Here is a 26,081-nt window from a genome sequence, read left to right on the forward strand (position 1 = left end):
TGCTCTAGAGTGGTGACAGAGGTGGAGAGATGAGGCCCTACCTAAGAGGCCTCCTGTGGTTGTCCATTTTTTTTCCTTCAAAGCAAGTCAGGAGTCAGGGTTTGTTTACGTAATTATCTGTCTCTTGGAGTGCTAAGTCTCACCATGGAACAAGGTCTTTTTCTGATCCAGATATGAAGTACATGTAAATCAAGGAAAACACTTGCAGACAGCAGAATTGTGTTAGCTGGTTTAGTTTAAAGGCTGTGCAGCTCTCTGTCTTTGAAGTGTCTTTTCTGGTAGCAAAAAGGAAGTTGTTAATAAAGGCTGTACTTTCAATGACAGCTTTTTCAATTGTGTATTTTTATCAGAAGTTTCAAGTTGAAAAACATCATGGAGAAGATAGCTTGATGAGATCTCGTAACATCTTTCCTATGGAGCTGCAAGCTGTAAAAACAAAACCAACCAAACAAAAATCCCCTAAACTTTGCAAAGTCTTCTTGGCATTCTCTTTCAGGTGCAGATACTACATGCTGGTCAGTGATATCAAACAGAGTGTAGCTGTTCTGTCTGCAGTGGCAGATTTCAAAATGCAGGTGAATGGGAAGTCAAGACATGGCTTAATTTTTTGTTTCAAACATCCTGAAACAAAAATCTTTTGAAATGACTTTGTCTAAATGAACAGTGGTTTAAGTTTGTGATCATAGGCTAATTCACTGATGTTTTAACATGGAAAAAAAAAGCATAGGATCATAGAATCAGCCAGTTTGGAAGAGACCTCCAAGATCATCCAGTCCAACCTAGCACCCAGCCCTATCCAATCAACCAGACCATGGCACTAAGTGCCTCAGCCAGGCTTTTCTTGAGCACCTCCAGGGACGGTGCCTCCACCACCTCCCTGGGCAGCCCATTCCAGTGCCAATCACTCTCTCTGTGAAGAACTTCCTCCTAACATCCAGCCTAGACCTGCCCTGGAACAACTTGAGACTGTGTCCCCTTGTTCTATTGCTGGTTGCCTGGGAGAAGAGGCCACCCCCACCTGGCTACAATGTCCCTTCAGGTAGTTGTAGACAGCAATGAGGTCACCCCTGAGCCTCCTCTTCTGCAGGCTGCACACCCCCAGCTCCCTCAGCCTCTCCTCACAGGGCTGTGCTCCAGGCCCTTCACCAGCTTTGTTGCCCTTCTCTGGACATATTCCAGCACCTCAACATCTCTTTTGAATTGAGTGGCCCAGAACTGGACACAGCACTCAAGGTGTGGCCTGACCAGTGTTGAGTACAGGGGCAGAAGAACCTTCCTTGTCCTACTGGCCACACTGTTCCTGATGTAGGCCAGGATGCCATTGGCTCTCTTGGCCACCTGTGCGCACTGCTGCCTCATCTTCAGCTTACTATCGCTATCAGTACCCCCAGGTCCCTTTCCTCCTGGCTGCTTTCCAGTCACTCTGTCCCCTGCCTGTAGGGCTGCCTGGGGTTGTTGTGGCTGAAGTGCAGAACCCTGAATCTTTATACACAGGAATTTATGGCAGATTTCAAGTTTTTATGCTACTGGTTTGTAAAGGTATATTAAATAATTGGTTCAACAACAAACTTACAAGGCATCAATATTGAACAGAGTGATAAAGTGGTATGACCATGTGGGAGTTGCCCACACCCCCACCACTTGAGGAAATCACTCAGACTGGACTCAGCTGGCTGGAGTTAAAAAATGAAGCTATGTTTACAGCTTAGCACAATATACAAGCAGATATATACAGTTATCTACAAGTTTAAAGTAACACAGAAACACAATACCCCTCCCAGAAACAGTCACTCCCCAGGAGTCTCCTGACCAAAACCCCTTTCCCCCTCCTTCTTTCCCCCTTTCCCCCTCCTTCTTTCCCCCTTTCCCCCTCCTTCTTTCCCCCTTTCCCCCTCCTTCTTTCCCCCTTTCCCCCTCCTTCTTTCCCCCTTTCCCCCTCCTTCTTTCCCCCTTTCCCCCTCCTTCTTTCCCCCTTTCCCCCTCCTTCTTTCCCCCTTTCCCCCTCCTTCTTTCCCCCTTTCCCCCTCCTTCTTTCCCCCTTTCCCCCTCCTTCTTTCCCCCTTTCCCCCTCCTTCTTTCCCCCTTTCCCCCTCCTTCTTTCCCCCTCCTTCTTTCCCCCTTTCCCCCTCCTTCTTTCCCCCTTTCCCCCTCCTTCTTTCCCCCTTTCCCCCTCCTTCTTTCCCTCCCTTCAGAAATAACCAGATCAACCCACATATATCTCATGTGATAAATCTGGAGATCTGAGGTGAGATGTCAAAAAGATGACAAGGAAGTTAGAGGAAAAAGGGTTAGGTGGATTAGAGAGTCAAGGCAGAGGCAGCCGCAGAGGCAGCCACAGAGACCAGACTGCCAGAAAGAAAGCACAGCCAGAAGTGAGAGCTGATCAGTGTATGAGAAGTGAGTCTCTTATCTGTATTTTCATACAGATCAGTCAGGGTTGGAAGGGACCACAAGGATCAGCCAGTTCCAACCCCCGTGCCGTGGGCAGGGACACCCTACCCTGGATCAGGCAGGCCAGAGCCCTGTCCAGCCTGCCCTTAAACACCTCCAGGGATGGGGCCTCAATCACCTCCCTGGACAACCCATTCTGTGGACTCACCACACTCATGCTCAACAGCTTCCTCCTCATGTCCAGGCTGAACCTACCGATCTCCAGCTTTGCTCCATTCACCTCAGTCCTGTCACTCCCTGATATCCTAAAAAGTCCCTCCCCAGCTTTTTTGTAGCCCCCTTCAGAATACTGAAAAGCCACAAGAAGGTCACCTGGGAGCTTCCTCTTCTCCAGACTGAACAGCCCCAACTCTTTCAGTCTGTCCTCATAGAAGAGCTGCTACAGCCCTCTGAGCATCCTTCTGGCACTGCTCTAGACACACTCCAGCATCTCCACATCCCTCTTGTAATGGGGGCTCCAAAACTGGATGCAGTACTCCATGTGGGATCTCATCAGAGCGGAGTAGAGGGGGAGACCAGTTGTGTTTCTCAGCAGAAGAATGGCTGATGTAGGGAACACATTGGGTTTTTCTTCTTTCTTCTCACAGTAAGGATTTATTTCTCTCAGAAAAATATTTCCATTAGTCTCAAACCAGCACAGACAGTTCAAACAAGGCTGGGTGGAGATGTTGCTTTGATGCCTATTTACACATTTCTTGTAAACAAAAAAGGTTGTATCATCTCAAAAATAGTCTTACTTTGAAAGACAACTGTCCTATAAATATTTGAGCCTGTGTCACATTGTAAAGTAACACCTGAATTGGTGTCGTTGGTGTTAAAAAGCCTTGAGTGTTGCTAGCATAAATTTATGTCTGTCAGACTTTAGAGGTTGTGTGTTGATCCCAAGTGTTCTAATAAAAATGGCTGTAAAGAAAGGATTTATTTTTTGCTAAGTGGCTTGTGGAGGGTGAAAAATAAAAGTAACTTTAGCTGAAATACACTGCAGATGTGGCAATGCCAATGCACTCGGGTGTGAGCTTATTGATTCTGTTAGCAGAAAGGAGAGGCTATGTTGTAACAGCTTCATTATCCAAGTTAACTCTAAAAGTGTGCGTGTTTAAACAGTCCTAGAGAAGTGGTAACACCTTGGGATAAGAGCTAGGAAGAGGCTTAGAGCGTTACCTGGTGAATGAAAACATTCGTGGTACAAAAAGGGACTTGAGGAGCTCAGTGTGGAATAGTGAGAGTTGTTTTGAAATGGTCGTTAAAAGAACAAGGTGAGGAAGAACTTGTTTGTAGTCTTAATTTAGTTACTGTTCCATAGAAAATGTTGTATGGTTTTAAATTCACACCCCTTACAGCTCAGTAGATATAATGCTCCAACACTGGATTTAATCAAGGGAAGAAAAAGTTCCATGATGTATATAGAAGCAGTCCTAGAATATTAATGTCAGTGAGGCTGTCTGAGCATTAGGCTCAGTTGCAGGAGCTGTAAGCTGAGACTCTGGTTTGCGTTCTTTGCAGCTGACTTCCCTGCTGCTTCAGCACTCTAATACTGTAGAAGTAGGAGGGTGGTTTTCACTGCAATCCGTGTGTCAGTGGAATGTTTGTGTTACTGTCTCGTTTGGAATTGTATAGGTCAGAGCTGAGTGCTGCCACAACATTTCTTCACTTGGCTATTGAAAAGAAACTGACAAGTACTACTTGCTCTGTATGAAACTTTTCAAAAGCAGTTGTTTTTCCTTTGTAATGTTGTTTGTTTGGTTTTTTTTAGCATGATAGTAGAGTTAGCTAAAGCCCTTTGTATTCTGCTTTGGAGCTACTGAGTTAACTGTTGTTTCCAGAAGTGAAACTGTGACATCTCACTTTGGGATAAGTTGCTTTGACTAACAGTCATAAAAATCAATCATAGCTTTGAATTCTCATGTCAGAATCCATAACTGTTTCATTTGTCACTTCAGATATTTGAAAGAGAATAGTCTGTGAACTTCTAAAATGAAACCTAGTTTTTGTTTTGGAAAGTTCTGTGCCCAGTACTTGCTTCCTGTTATGCTATTGAAAAGCAATGCCTAAAAGGAGCCATTGAAAGAAAGTGTGTATTGTTGATCTGGTTTTATGCTTAATTCAGTTCAGTTTAGGACTGATGCTGAGTAGGACATCCCATGCATGCATTAACTTCTTATTCAATGTTCTCTCAGCCAACAGTCAATAAAATGTCTCTCAGTGGTACCTTCATCTGTATATTCATCTCACATGTTTCCATAGTGCAGTTTTCAGGCCTGCTTGCAGCAGACTTGAAGATAAGCATCTTCTAAGGAAGAATAAGAAATTATGATAATTCCAGTAAATAGTGCATTCATCTATTCTGTGAGGGGACTAAAAACTCCCAGATACAAGCTTCAATTAAATCATGATTGTTTAATCATAAACTCTGATAAAAGATATGTTAGGACTCAGGGTACCGTAATTGTTATCCTGAGCCCTTTTTGCACAAGCCTGCTTATGGGGCTTGATGAAGTGCTGACAATGTTCTTTTACTAACAGCTGAGTTTCATCTCCTTCCCAGGTATTTTAAGATATTTTTGTGACAACTTGTTAGAGAGGATGTCAAGGAGTAAATGTCTGTATTTTTAGCAAACTGTGAGGTCCGTATTCCAACAGGATTGATGAGGTCTAAATCATACAATTCTGTCTTACAGTGCTGAACTCTGATGCACTGCACCCATCTCAGTCTTCAAAAGAGAGGAGAATCTGGACTGTTTATCTTCCTTGTTAAGCCTTTGTAGTTATGTATTCATCAGCAACTCTCCTTGAGAGTTTGGTACTTCATCTAGAATATTATGTGGTTTTCTTAGATGCATGCACAGATTGCACTGGGTTGGAAGGGACTCTCAAAGGTCATCTTGTCCAATCCCCCTCCAGCTGACCTTATTTTTGGGTTTTAGGTATAGTTCATTGAAGTATCCCTCAGGATGGATTTATTGTCCCACCTCATTTAGATATGGTTGCCTGGATACTATTATAGATATTGGAGAAAAGGGGCTGTAATCATTTAGTTGCTCTTAGAAGTGGAGGGAGAAAAGGGACAAACTGCATTCTATATAAGCCTATAAGTAAAGTATCTTAGAGGAAACCTTCCAGAAGCTTGTAAAACATTGAAACATGTTTTAAATGCAATAGCATCAAACCTTGGGCTATGAGGATGAGTAGGGGACAGGAGGGCACTGCCTCATGAGGAGAGGCTGAGAGACTTGGGACTTTTTAGTCTGGAAAAGAGAAAACTTAGAGGGGATTTGATAAATGTTTATGAGTATCTGAGGGCTGCCAGGAAGGGGGGGGGGGGGGGGGGGGGAACAGGCTCTGCTCACTGCTCCCTGGGATAGGACAAGGAACAATGGGTGTAAATTGCAGCAAAAGAGGTTCTGCCTCAACACAAGGGGGAACTTCTTTACTGTAAGGGTCACAGAGCACTGGAACAGGCTCCCCAGGGAGGTTGTGGAATCTGCTTCTCTGGAGCCTTCCAAGGCCTGTCTGGATGTGCTCCTGTGTGATCTGTGTTAGATAGGATTGTCCTGCTCTGGCGGGGGGTTGGACTCGATCTCCTTGGGTCCCTTCCAACCCCAGCATTCTGTGATCCCGTGAACCTTCATGCAGGCTTTGCAGGATCTTTCTGTTATCTTTCCTGTCTCACTGTTAGAAGCTTTACTGTGGGGCTTACAGGCTGAAGAGTAAGTCAGCAAGAACATTAGCACATTTTTGCCGTTTTAGAGTACCTGTTGTGTGCTTTTGGTTTCTCTTGAAGTTCTCAGGCTCCAGAGAAATGAGTTCTAGCAAAGCCTTGTTTCAAATTGTCTGCTGGTTTGGTAGAAGTCCAATGGGTGCTGATGAGGGATAAGGTTCAGTACTGACAGTGTTCTTAAAACATATGGACACACACAAGTACCATCAAATCCTAAATCCAAATGGTGACTTCTCCAGTATCCTCTGCAGGTACATGGCCATGTTTCTATCTTTTCATCCTTTTAACATTGACATCTTGGAGTGTATTAAAACATCTTTGAATTCATCTATACTAGAACCTGAAAACAACAAAGCAATCCATGATGTACAAGGCTGGGCTGCCCTTGTTTCTTGTGATGATAGAAGGAAGTGCTCTGTGTTTTAACAGTTGTTTCTTAAGCCAAGGTTAATCTTTATGAATTATGTGGATTCTCTTTACTTGAAACTTTTTGTGGTTTTATAGTTTGTCATTTATCTACTTACTTAGTGAAGGTCTCTCTTTTAAAGAAGCAGAAAATATTATCATGTGGATGTTTAGCTGTGGAAATTCTAATCTGAAACAAGCATAATTTCAAGATCTAGAAAAGGATATTATTAATATTTCAAAGATTTATGTAGAATCTGAACTTAAATTGCTATCTTGACTAATTATACAGCTTAGTTAAGGATTTTTTATTTTAAACACATAACAGATTGTAGTCAGTGTCTTGCATTTTCACTCAAATGTAGCTGCAACATCTGGTCCAAGTATTAATGGGGAAGAAAATAGCAGTTATTTTCTTTGGAAGAGAACAATCTTGAGAATTTTGATGTGTTTTTGGATTTTGAATTGCTGGAGCATGTCTAAAGAGAAGCAGCAAAGCTAATGAAGAGTCTGGAGCACAGATCTTTTGGCGAGCAGCTGGGAGAACTGGGACTGCTTAGGCTGCAGAAGAGGAGGTTGAGGGGAGACCTCACTCCCTACAGCTCCCTGAAAGGAGGCTGGAGAGAGGTCAGTCTTTGTCCCTTCTCCCAAGTAACAAGCAATAGGATAAGAGGAAATGGCCTCAAGTTGGGCCAGGGAAGGGTTAGTTTGGATGTTAGGAAAAAACTTCTTCCCAGAAAGACATGTTAAGGCCTCAAACAGGCTGCCTAGTGCAGTGGTGGAGTCACTAACCCTGGAGGGATTTCAAAGTGGTGCTTAAGAACACAGATTAGTGGTGGACTTGGTTCTAGGGTAAAGGTTGGACTTGGTGATCTTAGAAGTGTTTTCCAACCAAAAAGATTGCAATTGCTATGATCTGTACAGGGAAGATCCACCTCAGAGCAGGTTTTCAGAACTTTATAGTGAAGATGGAAGACTCTTGCATGCCTCAATTGATGTCTAGATTATTGATATTTAAAAAAGAAGTGTTACTCAACATTTCTTGATCAGTAAATAAATCCATATTTACCAGTATTTAAGTGAGAGGAGTCTTCAATCAGTCTGAAAAGCTTGTTGAATAGCTTGCTAAGCTTGTTAGACAGTAACCAGTGAAAAGTGTGGTGTAGTTTTGTTTCTTGGTTTGGAGGCTGTTTCCTGACTGGATTCTTGAGAATCTTAAGTTATCTAATCTAAGAAGAGGTGTTTGAGTCAGTACTTCTTCAGAGAATTCTGAATGTCTCTCCAAGTTAGTAACGGTCAGCAACAGTGTGCAGATGTGACTTTCCTGGTATGAAATGGGCAGATGGTAGTCATAGAATCAACCAGGTTAGAAGAGACCTCCAAGCTCAGCCAGTCCAACCTAGCACCCAGCCCCATCCAGTCAACAAGACCATGGCACTAAGTGCCCCATCCAGGCTTTTCTTGAACACCTCCAGGGACAGTGACTCCACCACCTCCCTGGGCAGCCCATTCCAATGCCAATCACTCCCTCTGGGAAGAACTTCCTCCTAACATCCAGCCTAGACCTCCCCTGGCACAGCTTGAGACTGTGTCCCCTTGTTCTGTTGCTGGTTGCCTGGCAGAAGAGACCAACCCCACCTGGCTACAACCAGGTAGTTGCAGACAGCAATGAGGTCTGCCCTGAGCCTCCTCTTCTGCAGGCTGAACAACTCCAGCTCCCCTCAGCCTCTCATCACAGGGCTGTGCTCCAGGCTTCTCACCATCTTCATCACCCTTCTCTGGACATGTTCCAGCACCTCAACATCTCTCTTGAATTGAGGGGCCCAGAACTGGGTGTGGTATTTAAAGTGTGGCCTGAGTATGTGGCACTTGGTGCCATGGTCTAGCCTTGGGCACTGTGGTAAAGGGTTGGACTTGATGATCTGTGAGGTCTCTTCCAACCTTGGTGATACTGTGATACTGTGATACTGTGAGTACAGGGGCAGAATAACCTCCCTTGTCCTGCTGGCCACGCTCTTCCTGATCCAGGCCAGGGTGGCCTTTGCTCCAGTGTTCTGAAAGCTTAGTCTACAAGAAACAGCCCAGCTTAAAACATGCTGCCAAAACACTTGCCTTGAGGTACAGTTGAAGGTTTAGGGAAAGTGGAGCCTCTTATTCCCACTTTGGAAGTTGTTTTATGCTGCTCTATGGCATGTGTGTTCTTTACATGCTGAGTTAGCCTGTGTGAGGAGGCACTTTTATGACCCTGCATTATCAACATCATCTTCCTGCAGTGTAAGTATGGAAGAGCCTGAGTGTGTCCTTACAGCTACCATCACTAAAGGGTTCTGACAGTGAACATTTGAAGGAGCAGACTGAGAAAACACAGTGAAGACAGTGGGAATGAAGAGCCTTGCCTTAGTCAAATTATTGTATTGTATGGTGTAGCACTTAAAAATAATTGGTGGTGGTGGTTTCTGTTATTGACTGGTCTATTGCCAGTATGTTTTCTGAATTGCCAGCTCTTTAAAGTAGACATTTTCAGCTTTCTCAATATTGAGGGGGGTAGAGAATTAAATTCTGCTGTCAAATAAAGCAATACAGACTGTAGAAAATGCATAACTTTCTAGAAGTAGAGTTATGAATAGAATGTTCAAAACTGTTCTGCAGCTTTAGCTTTCAAAATGTTCCGGGCTTAAGTTAGGAAGGTTGAGGAAAGGCAAGTATTTTGTACTGAAATAAAAGAGTTGTACAGGTTACTTGCAATAAATTAATTCATCTTCTGATCAGCTCATGGTAATTTCTGTCAAATTATTTTCTACAGTAAGGCATTTGTTGTGGCAATTAGCAACTGTCAATCAGCATTAGAAGAGCTGCACTTTCCATTTAGTGGGTCAGTGTCCAGGGAAAAAAGCCTTTTCAAAGATGTGTTTTAGTCAGAATCATTCAGTGCATTTGTATGTTGTCAAGGAAGATTCTGGTTCCTGTCTTTGCTTACCTGATCTAGAAGGCAGAGAACAAAATCTTCTCTCTATAAAGAAATAACCTCATGAAATTCATCAAAGGCAAGAGTGAAGTCCTGAACCTGAGGAGGTGACCTGCTGGAAAGGTATTCTGTTCAGTTCTGGGCCCCCCAGTTTAAAAGGGACATTGAGATGCTTGAGCGTGTCCAGAGAAGGGCAACGAGGCTGGGGAGAGGCCTTGAGCACAGCCCTATGAGGAGAGGCTGAGGGAGCTGGGATTGGTTAGCCTGGAGAAGAGGAGGCTCAGGGCAGACCTTATTGCTGTCTACAACTACCTGAAGGGTGGTTGTGGCCAGGAGGAGGTTGCTCTCTTCTCTCAGGTGGCCAGCACCAGAACAAGAGGACACAGCCTCAGGCTGTGCCAGGGGAGATTTAGGCTTGAGGTGAGGAGAAAGTTCTTCCCTGAGAGAGTCATTGGGCACTGGAATGGGCTGCCCGGGGAGGTGGTGGAGTCGCCGTCCCTGGAGCTGTTCAAGGCAGGACTGGACGTGGCACTTGGTGCCATGGTCTGGCCTTGAGCTCTGTGGTAAAGGGTTGGACTTGATGATCTGTGAGGTCTCTTCCAACCCTGATGATACTGTGATACTGTGAAAGGACCTGGGAGTGCTGGTGAACAACAAATTCACCTTGAGCCAGCAACATGCCTTGTGGTCAGCAAGGTCAATGGTGTGCTGGGGTGCATTAAGAAGAGTGTGGCCAACAGGTTGAGGGAGGTTCTCCTCTTCTACTCTGCGTAGTGAGGCCTGACCCTGGGGTGTTGTGTCCAGTTCTGAGCTCCCCAGTTCAAGAGAGACAGGAGATGACTAGGCAGAATCCAATGGAGGGCCACAAAGGTGATGAGAGAACTGGACCATCTCTCTTACAAGGAGAGGCTGAGAGACCTGGGGCCATTTAGCCTGGGAAATAGCAGCAGAACGGTGATATTCTCAATCCTTATGAATATCTGAAGAGTGTGGATCCACAGTATGGAGCTGGGCTCTTTACAGTGATGTCCAGTGACAGAACGATGCTAATGGGCACAAAGTAGAACACAGGGATTTCCCTCTGGCCAGGAGAAAACACTTCTTGCTGGGAGCAAGGCAAAGCACTGGAGGAGGCTGTACAGAGAGGTTGTGCAGTCTCTTCTGGAGACTGCACACCCACCTGGATATATATGTTCCTGTGGGATTTTCTCTGGGTGAACCTGCAGGGGGCTTGAACTAGATGATCTTCAGAGGCCTTTTCCAACCCCCACTGTTCTATGATTCTGTATTAGTGATGTAAGGTGATTCTGTCCCATTCAGTTCAGAAGTAGAGTACTACGATGTTGCATTGTGGTGGTTTTGCATGACATCAGTTATGTATTTTGTTTCTTTCACAGACTTCCAGAAACAGCACTAATCTTTGCCTTGAACACAGCACAGCTTTACTTCAAAGAGTACAGTACCAGAGTTTATAGCTTTAGAAACAGGCAATTTAATTGCCTTCCAGTTAGTTTTTGTTCTTTCTCCAGAAGCAGATAATCAAGGTGGGGTTAATTTTGAGTTTGCACACATGAGGTGAGAGAACACTTTTGTGGAATACCTGTTTTACATACCTCATTCTGTCAATATTGAAGTGGCCTTCAGTGAAATGAAGAACAAAACAGCAGGTTAGCTTCCCTGAGCTGCATGGGCAGTTCAGGCCTCAGAACTGTTAGCTGGTCAGTGTAAGAAATGAGAAGAAACCACAAATTAAAGGATAATATGTATGTAATACCAAATTGATGTAAATTAGTCAGGAATAGCTTTATAGAAGAAATTAGAAAAGGTTTCCAAATGTTGTCATTAAGTGGTCTTTCAGATAAAATAGTTCAGCAGGGACAAAGAGCCTGACAAATAAATTAATGGGAGCAGTGGGTTAGGAAAAACAGGAAATCTGTGCCAGTCTGAATTTATGCCAACCTGATTCTTTCAATCTAGAGGAAGTTCAGAGGAGAAGAGTTACCTGTGTCACGCTGAGAGATTAGCTGCATTTCAAAGCAGAGTGCCCTCGTACTCTGGGAGATGCTGGCATATTGTTAGGGAGTCCTGGAGCACTGTTTTGTTTTCTCTTTCCAAGAGCTCAGTAAACTATCTGCTGCCTGGGAAAGTCTGATTCTTACGTAATGAATGTGCCACTTAGAGGTATTGAGGAGAGCTTTGGTCTCAAAGCTTTCTCCCAGTGACATGCCATAATTATGTCCTTTGGCCTTTCACATTTCAAATGAAGGGGATTTGAAGAAATAATTTCTGCCTTATTTTGCTGTGTGTGTGTATTAAAGGTACTTTTCTGTGTTACTGCATGTTGCAGGGCTGCTTGTACTTCCCTTGGTGACCTTTCCCACTATGATGTGCCTACATTGTATTTAGCTACTATTTCAACTTTTTTCCCTTTTCTTTGATTTAGCTATCCTGGCAGTTTGAGGATTTGTTTGCTTCTGTTCCCTTCAGCAGTGAGGGAGATGGCTTTGGGTGGAAAAGGATTCAGTATATCATCTGGCTTTAGGAGAGAGCCTTTCAAACTAGGCAGAGTAGTGTGTTGCTAAATTCAGAATACTTTTGTCTTAGCTCAGTGAATCTGAAAAATGGACTGTGTGTTGCATGTACAGACAGAACTGTGTTTCAGTGCCCAAGTCATTTTACCTGTTACAGTTATGCACAAACTTGTATGTAAGGCCCTGAGTTTTCATCTTAAGCTTACAAAGGATGTGAATCATAAAGAGGTTATTGTCTGTGCTGTTGTGAGGTAGGAAGCTGGCTGCTATCTCAGCTTTGTGTACCTCAAGTTTAGGCTTATTGTGTTGGTGAACTCTTCTGTGTTTCTAATTCTTCTGGTGTAACCTAAAATAGGTTCAAAGTGGCTTCTAGGTATCTTGATACTGTATCAAGAATCCAAGTTGATTGAAGTCCAGGTTGCGTATTTGTCAGGCTGTGTTTTAGGTTTGAAGTGATCCTGTCCAGCTAGAATTCATCTGCCTTCCTGCACATAAAACTCGTCTGTGCTTTGCTTATGTTCATATTTGATAATTTCTCAGTGTTTAGAGCTCATTACCCTCAGTTGCTATGCTTGTGCTTGACAAATGTGATTACTTTGCAGCATGATCCAGAAGAAATCACTGCCGAAGACAGCAACCATCATGATAGCAGGAGTCAGATCCTTAGGTGTTAGGGGAGATGTGCAAGGTTCCTTCTCCCATTGATGTCAAGCTGCAGACTTGTTTTTTTTTCACCAGACTTTAGGATCTTCATGGTATCCTGAAAGACCTCATCCCAGATATCAGTACCATGATACCATGATTTCTAAATCACCATGTGGTATCTCTCTGCCATAACAGAAATAACACCTGTGTAGGAACACAGTGTAAAAAGATTCTTAGGAATAAAATGTTCATCTTACTCCTTTGTTCACTCTGCATCTTTCTATTGGACTTAATCTTCTTTACATAGCAGGATTGAGGCTTATTTTACTAGACTTGAAAGAACACTTCAGTTTTCCTCTAAAAATAATTCTATTTCCAGGTTGCTGTATTTGCTTCAGCAAGAAAGCTCCAGCACAGAACTGAGAACAGAATGTGCAGTGGTCCTTGGAAGCCTTGCAATGGGTACCGAGAATAATGTCAAATCCCTACTAGACTGCCATATTATCCCAGCCTTACTGCAAGGTACTTTACCCTTAATCTCTGCTAGTAGATGTCCCTTAAGCACTCGGGTAAGCCAAGACAATGAAACTCATTAGTAGTTTTTGTCCATATTTACAGGGTTACTGTCACCAGATTTGAAGTTTATTGAAGCTTGCTTGCGATGTCTCCGTACCATTTTCATCAGTCCTGTAACTCCAGAGGATCTACTCTACACAGTAAGTTGTAGGCAGATTATTGCATCCTTGTGAAACCTATAGATCTGATGGGAGTGAAAGGGCTTGGTGTCTGCAGGAGTACTGAGGACTCGTTTGACCAACTAGGTAAGCATTTCTCACCTACATTTAAGGCATGTGGCTCACCTAACACATAACAATATTTGATATGAAATGATTGATAAGGTAAGACACTGATAAAGAAGAAACAGGTTCAGGCTTGCATGCGATCTTGAGTGAAAAATGGTCTCTAACAGGCATTTTCAGGTATGATTATCACAGTTATATGGGCTAAAATTAACTTTTGATACTTAAAATTTGATCAGACACTCTTCTCCCCCTCCAGATGTAAGGGTGTTTGATTAGGTTTTACACTTCATCTGGAAAACATCTGCCTCCCAAAATTTTGCTGCTTTTAGTTAATATTGTGTGATTTACATTTTAATGACAGGATAAGGGAAGCAGTGACATGAAAACTGTAGTCCACCAGCAATCTCCTCCTGCTATGAAAGAGTAGCACTGCACCAGTCTTCTGGCTGGAGGTCACTGAGGAGGTCCAGCTTTTGGTCCAGCAGTTGCTCTGGCCCCATCCCTCCAAGGAGGAAGTGTCACTTGCTGAGGAAGATTTGACAGTTAGAAGGGCATGGCTGGCCTCCAGTTTCATATTTTCTCTATGGTTCAGGTGTCTGTCATTTCTAGAGGCAATTTCTATGTGACTATTTCTCAGCAGATGTTTATGTATTGTTTTCTGTCTACCTCTCATGAAGTCTTTCACAGTTTACCCTTGTATTTAGTATGTATAGATAATCAGCCAGCTTTGTTCTTCAGTGTTTGCTATGTCTTTTCCAATTATTTTTGATCAGCAAGAAAACCCTCAGTGCAGATGTTGTGTGACCACTGAATGCACCTCTCCCTGAGATTCTATTCTTTGTTCCTCTCTTCTTTCATTTGACTCCATTCATGCTTTCAGATTCCCCAAATTGGCCTTTAAGAGTTCAGTCACTGCAAGAGCATTCTGCTTCCTGCTCAGGGCATCCAGTCAGGGCTTGAGATAGTTGTTTCCTTTAACAATCCATACCTCTTCCTGGGGATCAGTGCTCGATGAAGACTGTGAATTGCTTCCTGTTTGGAGGAGAGATTTGGTATCTCTGAGGGAGAGGAAATGGAAGAGTATGTGCAGAAATGTTCAAGTATTATCATGTGAATTCCCATGAGTGTTGTAGGAACAGTATGCCTAAGAAACTGGATTTTCTGTTTCTGCCTTTGCTTTCTCTGCTGCACAGCTGGCATCAGAACTCTGTCACCCTGTTCCCTTTTCAGACAAATGTGATGTCCCTTAATTAATCATAGCCATAGGAAATGACTGTCTGGTGAGAGTGCCCTTGTGTATTTTCAGCTGTAGTACCTGTTTTCCAGTCTCCCATTCTAGTTGGACACCTGAAAGCTAAATATTTTGTGACTATGCTTAAGGTCCCAGTTCTGCAAATCTGCTTTTTTGCTTCTTTTTGTGGGAATACCCAAACCTATGCTTTAAAAAGTAAAGAATGCAGATAATCTGAAAAGAAGGGGTTTTATTTGACCTTTTTCCCTCCTATCTCTCAGAAAGTGCAGCCACAACTCCCTGTGCTGCAAGCTGTTTCACGAGGTGGCAGTTGGGAAGTTGTCCCTGGAATAAAAGAAGTAGTTATGGGCCTAATCAACACTTCATGGCAGACACTCCACTTGGCCAACACTGAGAATAACAGGAAGAACTTCTAAAAATCTCATTTGGCCACCCTGCTTCCCCTTTTTTCTGATCACAGCAGCTCTAGGGGATCTGTCACCAGTGCCAGCTAGCTTTGGATCTTGAATGAAAGTGCTTGTTCAGCAGCATCTTGAATTCTGCCTTTATCAAGTCCTGTTCTGTAAGAGACTAAATTTGTTAATGGCTTTTCACTCTTACCCAGCTGTTCTGGAGAAGACTTCTGGAAAGTTGCTTCCTGAGTTGTACCTAAGACAGCAATTTTCCCTAGAATGCATGGGGTATGGTGTCTCTCAAACCTTGTCTTGGGCTATCCCCAAGGCAGTGTATTATGGCTTAGCTCAATGTCTCCAAGGACACTGCAGTCATTGTTAGAGGTTTCAGATGACCTGTAATTTAAGATTCAGGATACATAACTGTTTTGAAGAGAGATGTTTAAAGGGGTTGGAAAATACTTGTTTCTGTTTGTGATAGGTTTGAGAGAGAAGAAACATAAAATCACGTTTCAAAAATTAAAAAAAAAGGCCACTTGTACTGCCCACCCCTGATGTCCATGGTACCCTGAACATTGCTCCAAGTGCTAGGAGTTAGAAACTGCATCTTTTGTAGCATCATAGAATCAGCCAGGTTGGAAGAGACCTCCAAGATCATCCAGTCCAACCTAGCACCCAGCCCTGGCCAATCAACCAGACCATGGCACTAAGTGCCTCAGCCAGGCTTTTCTTGAACACCTCCAGGGATGGCGACTCCACCACCTCCCTGGGCAGCCCATTCCAATGCCAATCACTCTCTCTGTGAAGAACTTCCTCCTAACATCCAGCCTAGACCTGCCCTGGAACAACTTGAGACTGTGTCCCCTTGTTCTATTGCTGCTTGCCTGGCAGAAGAGACCAACCCCACCTGGCTGTAGCCTCCCTTCAGGTAGTTGCAGACAACAATGAGGTCACCTCTGAGCCTCCTCTTCTCCAGGCTAAACAACTCCAGCTCCCCTTAGCCTCTCCTCCCAGGGCTGTGCTCCAGGCCTCTCACCATCTTCATCACTCTTCTCTGGACACCTTCCAGCATCTCAACATCTCTCTTGAATTCTTGAATTGAGAAGCCCAGAACTGGACACAGCACTCAAGGTGTGGCCCGAGCAGTGCTGAGTACAGGGGCAGAATAACCTCTCTTAACTCCCAAACCATCACAAGAGGTGCAAAGGTTTGGGCTGTTTCCTATGAGAAGTAGGACCTGTACTGGGCAAATGCGAAGTCGCATTGACGTGCGTTGAGCTGAGCAAACATTGAGCTCTCCAAAGGGCTTTTAGTGTCTGTGCCAGGCAGACTCATCTTGTGCAGAATTTCTTCCTTTCTCAGTGGAATGCAGATACACATTTACTGAGAAATGGCTATCGCTGGCTGTGAAGGAGGAGGCAGGTAGCAGATATGTTCTCTGCTGTGAGTCTACCCTTACAGGAAGCATGAAGAATGAAGACGCTGCAGCAGGATGGGTTTGTCCCTGCTGTTGAGACAAAGTGAAATGAAGTTTCAGTCATCTCAATTGTTGCAGCCTGTGTGAGCTGGTAGTGTTACTCTTCAGGTTCTACGTGGAAAACCTAATGTCACCTGGTGATCAGTGAGGCTCGATGAAGGAGAGGAGGACCCATTGAGAGGACAAGGCTAGCAGGACAGAGTAGCATATGTTACACTGCTGAAGAACCAGATATTTAAGGAGCAGTGAAACCTGAATGCCAAGTCTGCATGTGTTACACTGGGGCTCAGTGATACACAGTTACTAAAGGAGGAATCTAGGTCATCTTGTGATGGCTGAGCTCATGCATAAGGCTAAATGTTCTACAACCTGAACTGTTGCCTAAAACTGAGAATTACAAAATGATGCATTCTGGCTTAGAAAGCTTGAATGTATTTGGTACAAAAATTTAAGTTCACTGACTTGAAAGAAAAAGAATAATGATCCTCTTCTGCCAAAAGATTTTAAGAACAGTTCTTAGGTATTTCATGTTAATGTTAAAAAGGAATATGAAGAAAACTGCAACTGTTAATTCTCTTTCTGCATTCTGTTTGATTGGGCAGTAATTTTGTTACAATACACATGATTACAGGCATAAATTGCCTGCAACTAGTCTCTGTTAGCAGCCATTTTAATGGCTGTGTGAATCTCATTTAGTTGCAAATCATGAGAATGGGTTCACTTTTGCTTCCCAGGTTTGCTAGAAAGATCCTTTGTTACTTAGATACTAAAATGAAAAGGAAGTGGAATTATGTGGCCTTATATTGGCACATAGTTACTGTTTGCACTGAGTTGGAAGTCAGTAATGTCCACACATTTTTTTACTCTCTCTAGATTTTTTTTTCCTGATAAACATACCAAAATTGTTGTAGATGTTGGATATATTTTAGCAGAATCCAGGGACAAAATTACCATAGCTTCCTTGCTCGCATTAAGGAAGCACCCTTCCAGCTGTGCAAGGCTTTAAACTTTTCACACTTATATTTCTGATTTGATGCAACAAAATGAGAAGGTACATTAAAGGTATCTCCAAAGAATCTTCTCTCAAATGTATCATTTTCTAGTTCAGAATATCTAATAAAATAGTTCTTTATGGGTATTGGTAACCTTTGCTCTGCTGACTGCCAGGATTCATTAACCCTCACAGCATATATACAGTATCATTGCTGGGGCCACAATGCCAGCAGAAATGCCCTGTCAGAATGTGCAGATTGATAACAGCTCAATCATAAAAATGATAAATGAAAATCCTTTTCATCATTCCATATGAACATCTTCCTATCTAGGAATTTACCATGGTGCCCAGTGGTCAGTACAGTTCTGCAAGTCACTGTGTGCTGTTCTATTTCTGTTACTGTAGCTTAGAGGCTTAATTTTTGTACACTTACACCTTCACCAAAACTCTCCAACCTATCAATCTGCAGCCAGAAATGCTCATATGAACAATGTTGTTTTATGTGGAACTGAACTGCTGCATGGAAATATTGCTAAGATGTGAAATAAAAGGTTTTTTGGTTCCTTCCAGTGTTAGATACAGGTAGAGAGATGTTATGCATTCATCTGCGTTGAATAAAAGAGTATGACTTAACAATTAACTCAAATGTGAAAGCAATAGCTAGAGAGGTAAAACAAGGATATGGGAAGACATGTTTCAGTGGAATCTGTGAGAGATACCATTAGAAGTCTTCTTTACTTAGAAGCAGAATCATTTTGGTTGAAAAAGACTTTTAAAATATAGTCATAGAATTATAGAATCAACCAGGTTGGAAGAGACCTCCAAGATCATCCAGTCCAAACTAGCCCTATCCAGTCAACCAGACCATGGCACTGAGTGCCTTATCCAGTCTTTTCTTGAACACCTCAAGGGATGGTGCCTCCACCACCTCCCTGGGCAGCCCATTCCAATGCCAATCACTCTCTCTGTGAAGAACTTCCTCCTAACATCCAGCCTAGACCTACCCCGGCACAACTTGAGACTGTGTCCCCTTGTTCTATTGCTGGTTGCCTGGGAGAAGAGGCCACCCCCACCTGGCTACAGTGTCCCTTCAGGTAGTTGTAGACAGCAATGAGATCACCCCTGAGCCTCCTCCAGGCTAAACAACCCCAGCTCCCTCAGCCTCTCCTCATAGGGTTTGTGTTCCAGGCCCTTCACCATCTTCATCACCCTTCTCTGGATGTGTTCCAGCACCTCAACATCTCTCTTGAATTGAGTCCAACCATTACTTCTGCAGTTTCAGGTTGATTTCCAGAGGCTGCTGATACAGAGCTCGTCATCTTAGTGAAGAATAACCTAAGGGTTATTTTTCTGCATTTTCACTAACATCTGAATTTGATAAATCAGCTGTAATGGCTGCATTGATAAGCAACTCCACCCATTCAAGCTTAAAACAAGGCACAAAACTTTTCTACCAGCTTGAGGGAAAGAGGCAAAGGCTTAGTAGCCCTTCACAGGACCACTGCAGAATTTTTGGTGTTATTCACTGTCCAGATGTGCGTTGGTTGTGCGATCATTGTGAGCCAGCTGTCTTCATTGCCTGAGGGAGAACACAGATGTGTTTCTGTTGGCATCTCTCTGCAGACCGCAGCTCATTACAATTACCAGATTGGTGCAAAGGCCAAATCTGGTTGCAGACCATCACCTAGGATGTAGTAAATAAACAAGTTGCTACAATTCTGGCTTTCTTTTCCTCCCTAAGAATCTGGATGGTTACCAAGGTCTAGAAGTTTTTATCTAGACTTGCCTGGTTAGCTGAGAGATACCCAAGTTCATGAATAAAATACAGTTACAAAGCAAAATATGAAAGCAAGTGCTTATAAATTGGAACTTAGACCATTTCAGAGAAAGAGTCCAAAGCAGGATAAATGTGGTTCCTCCACTCACCCAGGTGGGCTTACAGCCTTCTATGGTAGGTAGAAAAATGTGTTACTAAACTAATGAACACTTTATGCTTCTGTGATAGTGGCAGTTGAAGTCTTTTTTAGATCAGATGCATCTCCTCTAGCTGAGAGTTACTAAGCTGGTGCAGATTTTTCACTCAGGTTGCTGCATCTCTTTCTTTTGTCTTTGGCAGGAGCAATGTCTGTGACAGATTCCTTAGACTTTAACTTCTAGGCTTACTATTTACATCCTTCTAGCTGCAATTTTGATGTAAGACAGATTGCATAGCCAGGGATTTCCCTGCAGGAGATTTCAGGTATAGCATTTCACATGTTGAAGCTCCTATTTTTTTTATGCTTTACTGCCTCTGAATTCTGAGGTGTCTTTTTAACCTTCCTTCCTGACTTGTTGGTTGTTTTGTCTAAGATGCATTTTATCACTGATAAGCCTCTTAGCATAGAATCAGCCAGGTTGGAAGAGACCTCCAAGCTCATCCAGTCCAACCTATCCCCCAGCCCTATCCAATCATCTAGACCATGGCACTGAATGCATCATCCAGTCTTTTCTTGAACACCTCCAGGGACAGTGACTCCACCACCTCCCTGGGCAGCCCATTCCAGTAGCAAATCTCTCTGTGAAGAATATGTATGTTGTCTTGGACACTGACATGGCTTGGTATCTTGGGCTGCCTAAGGTTTAACAAAACTAACAAAAATCTTTTAATTGGTCAAATGTGTTAAACCCCAGAGGAATGCTGAGTATGTTGTCGGTTTGTTTTGCTTCAAGTCTAAGTAAGGAGACTTAGTTAAATGTTTTGGGGACCTGCTATGATTTTGTGAGGTTATAACACGTTGCTCTTGAGAAAGAGCTTGGCTTGTTAGCTGCTTCTGATGGTTTTCTCATGAAAAATTGTTGCTCTGCTAGGCATGTGCCCAAAACCCAATACCCACTTAGTTTGCACACCACTGCAGGCTTACCTCTGTCCAGGAGAGTCAAGAGACACTCCATTATTGTTGTCACCATCAGCACTATTACAGCATAGTTGTGGGTTTAACATCCATCATTTCCCTGCAACTAAACCAGTTCCTTGCAGGTGTGTGAAGTTGTAGAAAAATAATGTGTTCATAAAAGTCATCTGTAAAGGCAGAAGATCAGATGGAGCTGCTGCTATCAGATAGCAAGAATACTGCTTGAAATAGCTCATCTTGGTTTTGCTATGCAGACAAACATGCCATGAACTGAATGAACTCCAGTTCTAGCAAGTAACTTTCTCTGCATGATGATGAAATGGCAAACGAGGCTGTTGCACACTGATTGTTTTCAGTTCTTGAGAAACAAGCAGTAGAAACAAGTTTGGTTTGCTCTGTGTTTCTCAGCCTCGTTGTCCTGTTGTTTTGTGTCAAGAACAAGAAGGCTGGATTGTTGGCAGCAAAGCTTTTTAAAGGAACTCTGCTGACCTGTGTATGTTAAAGAAATTAAAAACCAAACTACTGAAAAGCTTTGTCTGATCTCAATCCTGTATACCAAGCAGAGAGACTTAGTTGTGTGTATTTTGCTAATATAGAAAGAGTGCTTGGAAATTTCCCAACTAATTGGGAAATAGATCTTCTCAAACAGCTGTGTCTCTGAAGTGGTGGTCATTAAAGAATCAGGCAGTGTTGCTTCTGTTGCTGTAAAAGTAGCTGAGGAACATGGAGGTTCTGTTCTGATTTTAATCCACCTCTCTCCAGTGAGAGGGTTGCAATTCATCCTTCTGCAGGTAGAACAAAGTGTCAGTCTGACTTGTGGAAGTTCTTTGGAAGGGAAGGCTCATTCAGGCTTTCATCTCCGTTGTTCAGTGCCCTTTATCTCCTAGAAGTAATTTAGTTTACCACCTTTCCAGGTGACTATGACCACTGATTCTTTTATTATCACTGCAGTTATTGCCATTAATGCCCACTGGTAAAAGTAACTGGAAACTTTAAAATGTTGTAGTATGTAACCTACTACAGGGCTTAAGTAACTGCATATGTTTTCAGAAGGGAACTTTAAGAGAGAGTCATAGAATCAACCAGGTTGGAAGGGACCTCCAAGATCACCCAGTCCAACCTATCACTCAGCCCTATTCAGTCAACCAGACCACGGCACTAAGTGCCTCATCCAGGCTTTTCTTGAACACCACCAGGAATGGTGACTCCACCACCTCCCTGGGCAGCCCATTCCAATGCCAATCACTCTCTCTGTGAAGAACTTCCTCCTAACATCCAGCCTAGACCTCCCCTGGCACAACTTGAGACTGTGTCCCCTTGTTCTGTTGCTGGTTGTCTGGGAGAAGAGGCCACCCCCCACCTGGCTACAATGTCCCTTCAGGTAGTTGTAGATAGCAATAAGGTCCCCCAGAGCTTCCTCTTCTGCAGGCTGCACACCTCTTCTGCAGGCTTCCTCAGCCTCTCCTCACAGGGTTTGTGTTCCAGGCCTCTCACCAGCTTCATGACCCTTCTCTGGACACCTTCCAGCACCTCAACTTCTCTCTTGAATTGAGGAGCCCAAGAACTGGACACAGCACTCAAGGTGTGGCCTGACCAGTGTTGAGTACAGGGGAAGAATAACCTCCCTTGTCCTGCTGGCCACACTGTTCCTGATGCAGGCCAGGATGCCATTGGCTCTCTTGGCTACCTGGGCACACTGCTGGCTCATCTTCAGCCTACTATCTATCAGTACCCCCAGGTCCCTTTCTGTCTGGCTGCTTTCCAGCCACTCAAACCCCAGCCTGTAGCACTGCTTGGGCTTGTTGTGAACAAAGTGTAGAACCCTGCACTTGGCCTTGTTCAGTCTCGTCCCACTGGCCTCTGCCCACCCATCCAGCCTGTCTTGGTCCCTCTGCAGGGCTCTCCTACTCTCCAACAGATCAACACCTGCTCCTAGGACAATGATTTTTCTTTTGCTGATTTATTTGGAATTCCCTGTCATTAGTGCCACACATACTACTAGTATGCATTTGACTTAAACACAAAGGAAATGATTGTCCCACATGAATCCCTTATCAAGTGGGGGCCACAGAATTCACAGGTACTACAACTGATCTTAGCCAAAAGGCCAAGAGGTGAATTCAAGTTGGACTGTATGTACATTGCTCTGTCTGGAGCTTGTTCACTTCCTTGCTCTTCTCACAGATTAAATAAGGTAAGTAAATCACACCTGTAGTATGGAAATACTAAAACAACAACTGGAGTAATTGCTTTCATTGACCGTATTTGCAGTCAGTGTTCTGTGGGGACTTTTCCTCCTGTTCTTTTATTGTTTTCTCATGAAGTAAACATTCTGGAGACAAATCCCAAAGGTTTTATACCTAGCTTGTGCTGGCTGTTTTGATTTTTGGTCACTTGTGCCCTGAAGTCTTTCCTGTACTACTTTGATGATCTTGTCCTGTGTCAGTACAAGTTTTAGCAGGAGAACATTGAATGCAGATTCAAGAGTACTTTTAAGTGACAAAGTGTGAAGAAACTATGCTGCAACACACTGTTAATGCTTTTTTTCTTTTCTGATTTGTTTCCAGGATGCTACAGTTATCTCCCACCTCATGGCACTGCTCAGTAGGTCTCGATATACACAGGAATACATATGCCAGATCTTCTCACATTGCTGCAAAGTAAGGAAGAGCATACATGTCCTTTACACAACTCATGTTTCTGCATAGAAGCAGTTGTAAGATAACACTGCCTTTTGTGACAGGAACATCAAGACAGTAGTGACTGAGCTGTTGCTGCTCTGAATCTGCTGACATTTCTTTGGGTTAATATATTTGTCTTTATAGTAAAACAGTGTACAAATAATGCTCTTTAATAGAGTGTGTATATTTATACTTTGGCTACTAAACAAAGTAAAACAGTATAGGGAAACATCAATGTAAGTTTGGAAGGTTTACTTCTGGTTAGACCACAGCTTGAGTACTGTATCCAGTTCTGGGCCCCTTAGTTTAAGAAGGACACTGAGATACTTGGACATGTCCAGGTGGCCAAGAGAGCCAGTGGCATCCTGGCCTGCATCAGGAATGGTGTGGCCAGCAGGAGCAGGGAAGTCATTCTGCCTCTGTACTCTGCACTGGTTAGACCACACCTTGAGTACTGTGTTCAGTTCTGGGCCCCCCAGTTTAGGAGGGACATTGAGATGCTTGAGCGTGTCCAGAGAAGGGCGACGAGGCTGGGGAGAGGCCTTGAGCACAGCCCTACGAGGAGAGGCTGAGGGAGCTGGGATTGGTTAGCCTGGAGAAGAGGAGGCTCAGGGGAGACCTAATTGCTGTCTACAACTACCTGAGGGGTGGTTGTGGCCAGGAGGAGGTTGCTCTCTTCTCTCAGGTGGCCAGCACCAGAACGAGAGGACACAGCCTCAGGCTGTGCCAGGGGAGATTTAGGCTGGAGGTGAGGAGAAAGTTCTTCCCTGAGAGAGTCATTGGACACTGGAATGGGCTGCCCAGGGAGGTGGTGGAGTCGCCGTCCCTGGAGCTGTTCAAGGCAGGATTGGACGTGGCACTTGGTGCCATGGTCTGGCCTTGAGCTCTGTGGTAAAGGGTTGGACTTGATGATCTGTGAGGTCTCTTCCAACCTTGGTGATACTGTGATGTTCTGTAGGTTCAGAGGAAGAAAAATGCTCTTCCATGTTTGAGTTCTACCTGTTTCAGCTGTCCAGGTAGATGTTCATTCCTGCAGTGCTTTTGATGTGGGAAAACTAATGTAAAAAGAGCAGCAACCCCACTCCAAACACAGAGGTTTTTGTCTCCCTCCTACCTCAAATTTCCACACACCTCTGGTTTTTTTTTATATTGTTGTGGAGGGCTTTTTTTGTAGTTACTGTACAGGACTACAAAACAACTATCAGAAGAATTCAGCGAAGGAAATCAGATTTGTACAGCATGCTTCTCTTTTAGAAACTGTTTCAAACTAAAAGATCCTGTGACCATATTTATTGTAACAAAAATGAAAAAGTTCCTAAATTGATTAATTTTTAAGTACTCTGATGTCTGGGTTCTAATTTAAAATTTTGCAGAGACTCAAATATAGTTGATAGAACCAATAACAATTTATATGATGCCCTTAGAATCATGGAATCAGCCAGTTTGGAAGAGACCTCCAAGATCATCCAGTCCAACCTAGCACCCTGCCCTGTCCAATCAACTAGACCATGGCACTAAGTGCCTCATCCAGGCTTTGCTTGAAGACTCCCAGGGACGGTGCCTCCACCACCTCCCTGGGCAGCCCATTCCAATGTCAATCACTCTCTCTGTGAAGAACTTCTTCCTATTATCCAGCCTATACCTACCCTGGCATAACTTGAGACTGTCCCCCCTTGTTCTATTGCTGGTTACCTGGGAGAAGAGGCCACCCCCCACCTGGCTACAATGCCCCTTCAGGTAGTTGTAGACAGTAATAAGATCACCCCTGAGCCTCCTCTTCTGCAGGCTAAACAACCCCAGCTCCCTCAACCTCTCCTCATAGGATTTGTGCTCCAGGCCCCTCACCAGCTTCGTTGCCCTTCTCTGGACATGTTCCAGCACCTCAACATCCTTCTTGAATTGAGGGGCCCAGAACTGGACACAACTGGCCCAGAACTGGACACAACTGGAGTTGAAGAAGAAAAATGCACTAGTGAGGCATCTTATGTTTATGTGGCCCTTGAAAGTCATCTTAATAAGCCTGGTAGCTGGAACAAGTGTGATACTGTGATACTGTGAAAGTAATACAGGACTGAATGTAGGTCGGTATAAAAATCAGTTTCCACTACTGGGGACTAGCTCTGTAGCAACATTAAAATCTGTTGGCCGTGAGATCTGCTGAGTGACTTCAGGTAATTAATCTGATCTGAACACAGTTTTTTTCCCAGTTGAGTAAGTTCTTGGTAATTCCACTAACTTCTGGTGGCTTACATATCAAATAGGTTGTTAACAGAGCACCTGTCCAGTCACTTAACAAGACTAGAGTGGAGGAGGTCTTGCAAGCCTTACAAAGGTCTTGCTATATTGGTTTAATGTCTCTTCCACTCCCAGAAATCTCTCCAGAACAAATGTTACACTGAATATTTTGAAAAATGCAATCTCTTGGAAAGAAGAAGTTGATTGTGAGAGCAGATAGAAAAGCAGGGGATGGGCTTGAGTACTAGGAAATACTTGCATGTACAGAGTAAACATCAGCTGCGTAAAGAAGAAACACATTTGAGGTTGAGTAAACACATCTTCACAAATGTTAAATTGATCAGGGGCTCATTTCTCTCTCCCCCAGGCAAATGCAGCTGTCCAGCCACCATCTGAAATACCCCTTTTTCTTGTTTAGTCCTCAAAGTCAATTGTACTTTTCTTTTAAGACACACCAGAAGACATCTAATTGAGTGCAGGGGATTTCCTGGTCGGTGATGAGAGGCACTTTTTAATACTGGAAGTTTCAGTATGCATTACATTTGTAATGAATGGCCAAAAGGCCATGAGTGAGTGAGCCTTTCTGATTTTTTTTTTCCTCCCTGAATAAATAATTTGCTCTAAGCTTTTGTATTTAGATA

General features: G+C 43.6%; 1 protein-coding gene across 4 annotated transcripts in view; it reads left to right on the forward strand.

Annotated features, from left to right (window-relative positions):
* Positions 1–26,081, forward strand: part of ARMC8 (armadillo repeat containing 8) — a 94,481-nt gene that overhangs the window by 23,501 nt on the left and 44,899 nt on the right. For all 4 annotated transcript variants that reach the window (XM_064165370.1, XM_064165369.1, XM_064165371.1 and 1 more), the window contains 3 exons: positions 13,095–13,237; positions 13,334–13,431; positions 23,092–23,184. In XM_064165370.1, the coding sequence (XP_064021440.1) occupies positions 13,095–13,237; positions 13,334–13,431; positions 23,092–23,184 (334 nt within the window). The remainder of the gene's footprint in view (positions 1–13,094; positions 13,238–13,333; positions 13,432–23,091; positions 23,185–26,081) is intronic.

Source organism: Pogoniulus pusillus, chromosome 26 (assembly GCF_015220805.1).
Source record: "Pogoniulus pusillus isolate bPogPus1 chromosome 26, bPogPus1.pri, whole genome shotgun sequence".
Classification (NCBI taxonomy): domain Eukaryota; kingdom Metazoa; phylum Chordata; class Aves; order Piciformes; family Lybiidae; genus Pogoniulus; species Pogoniulus pusillus.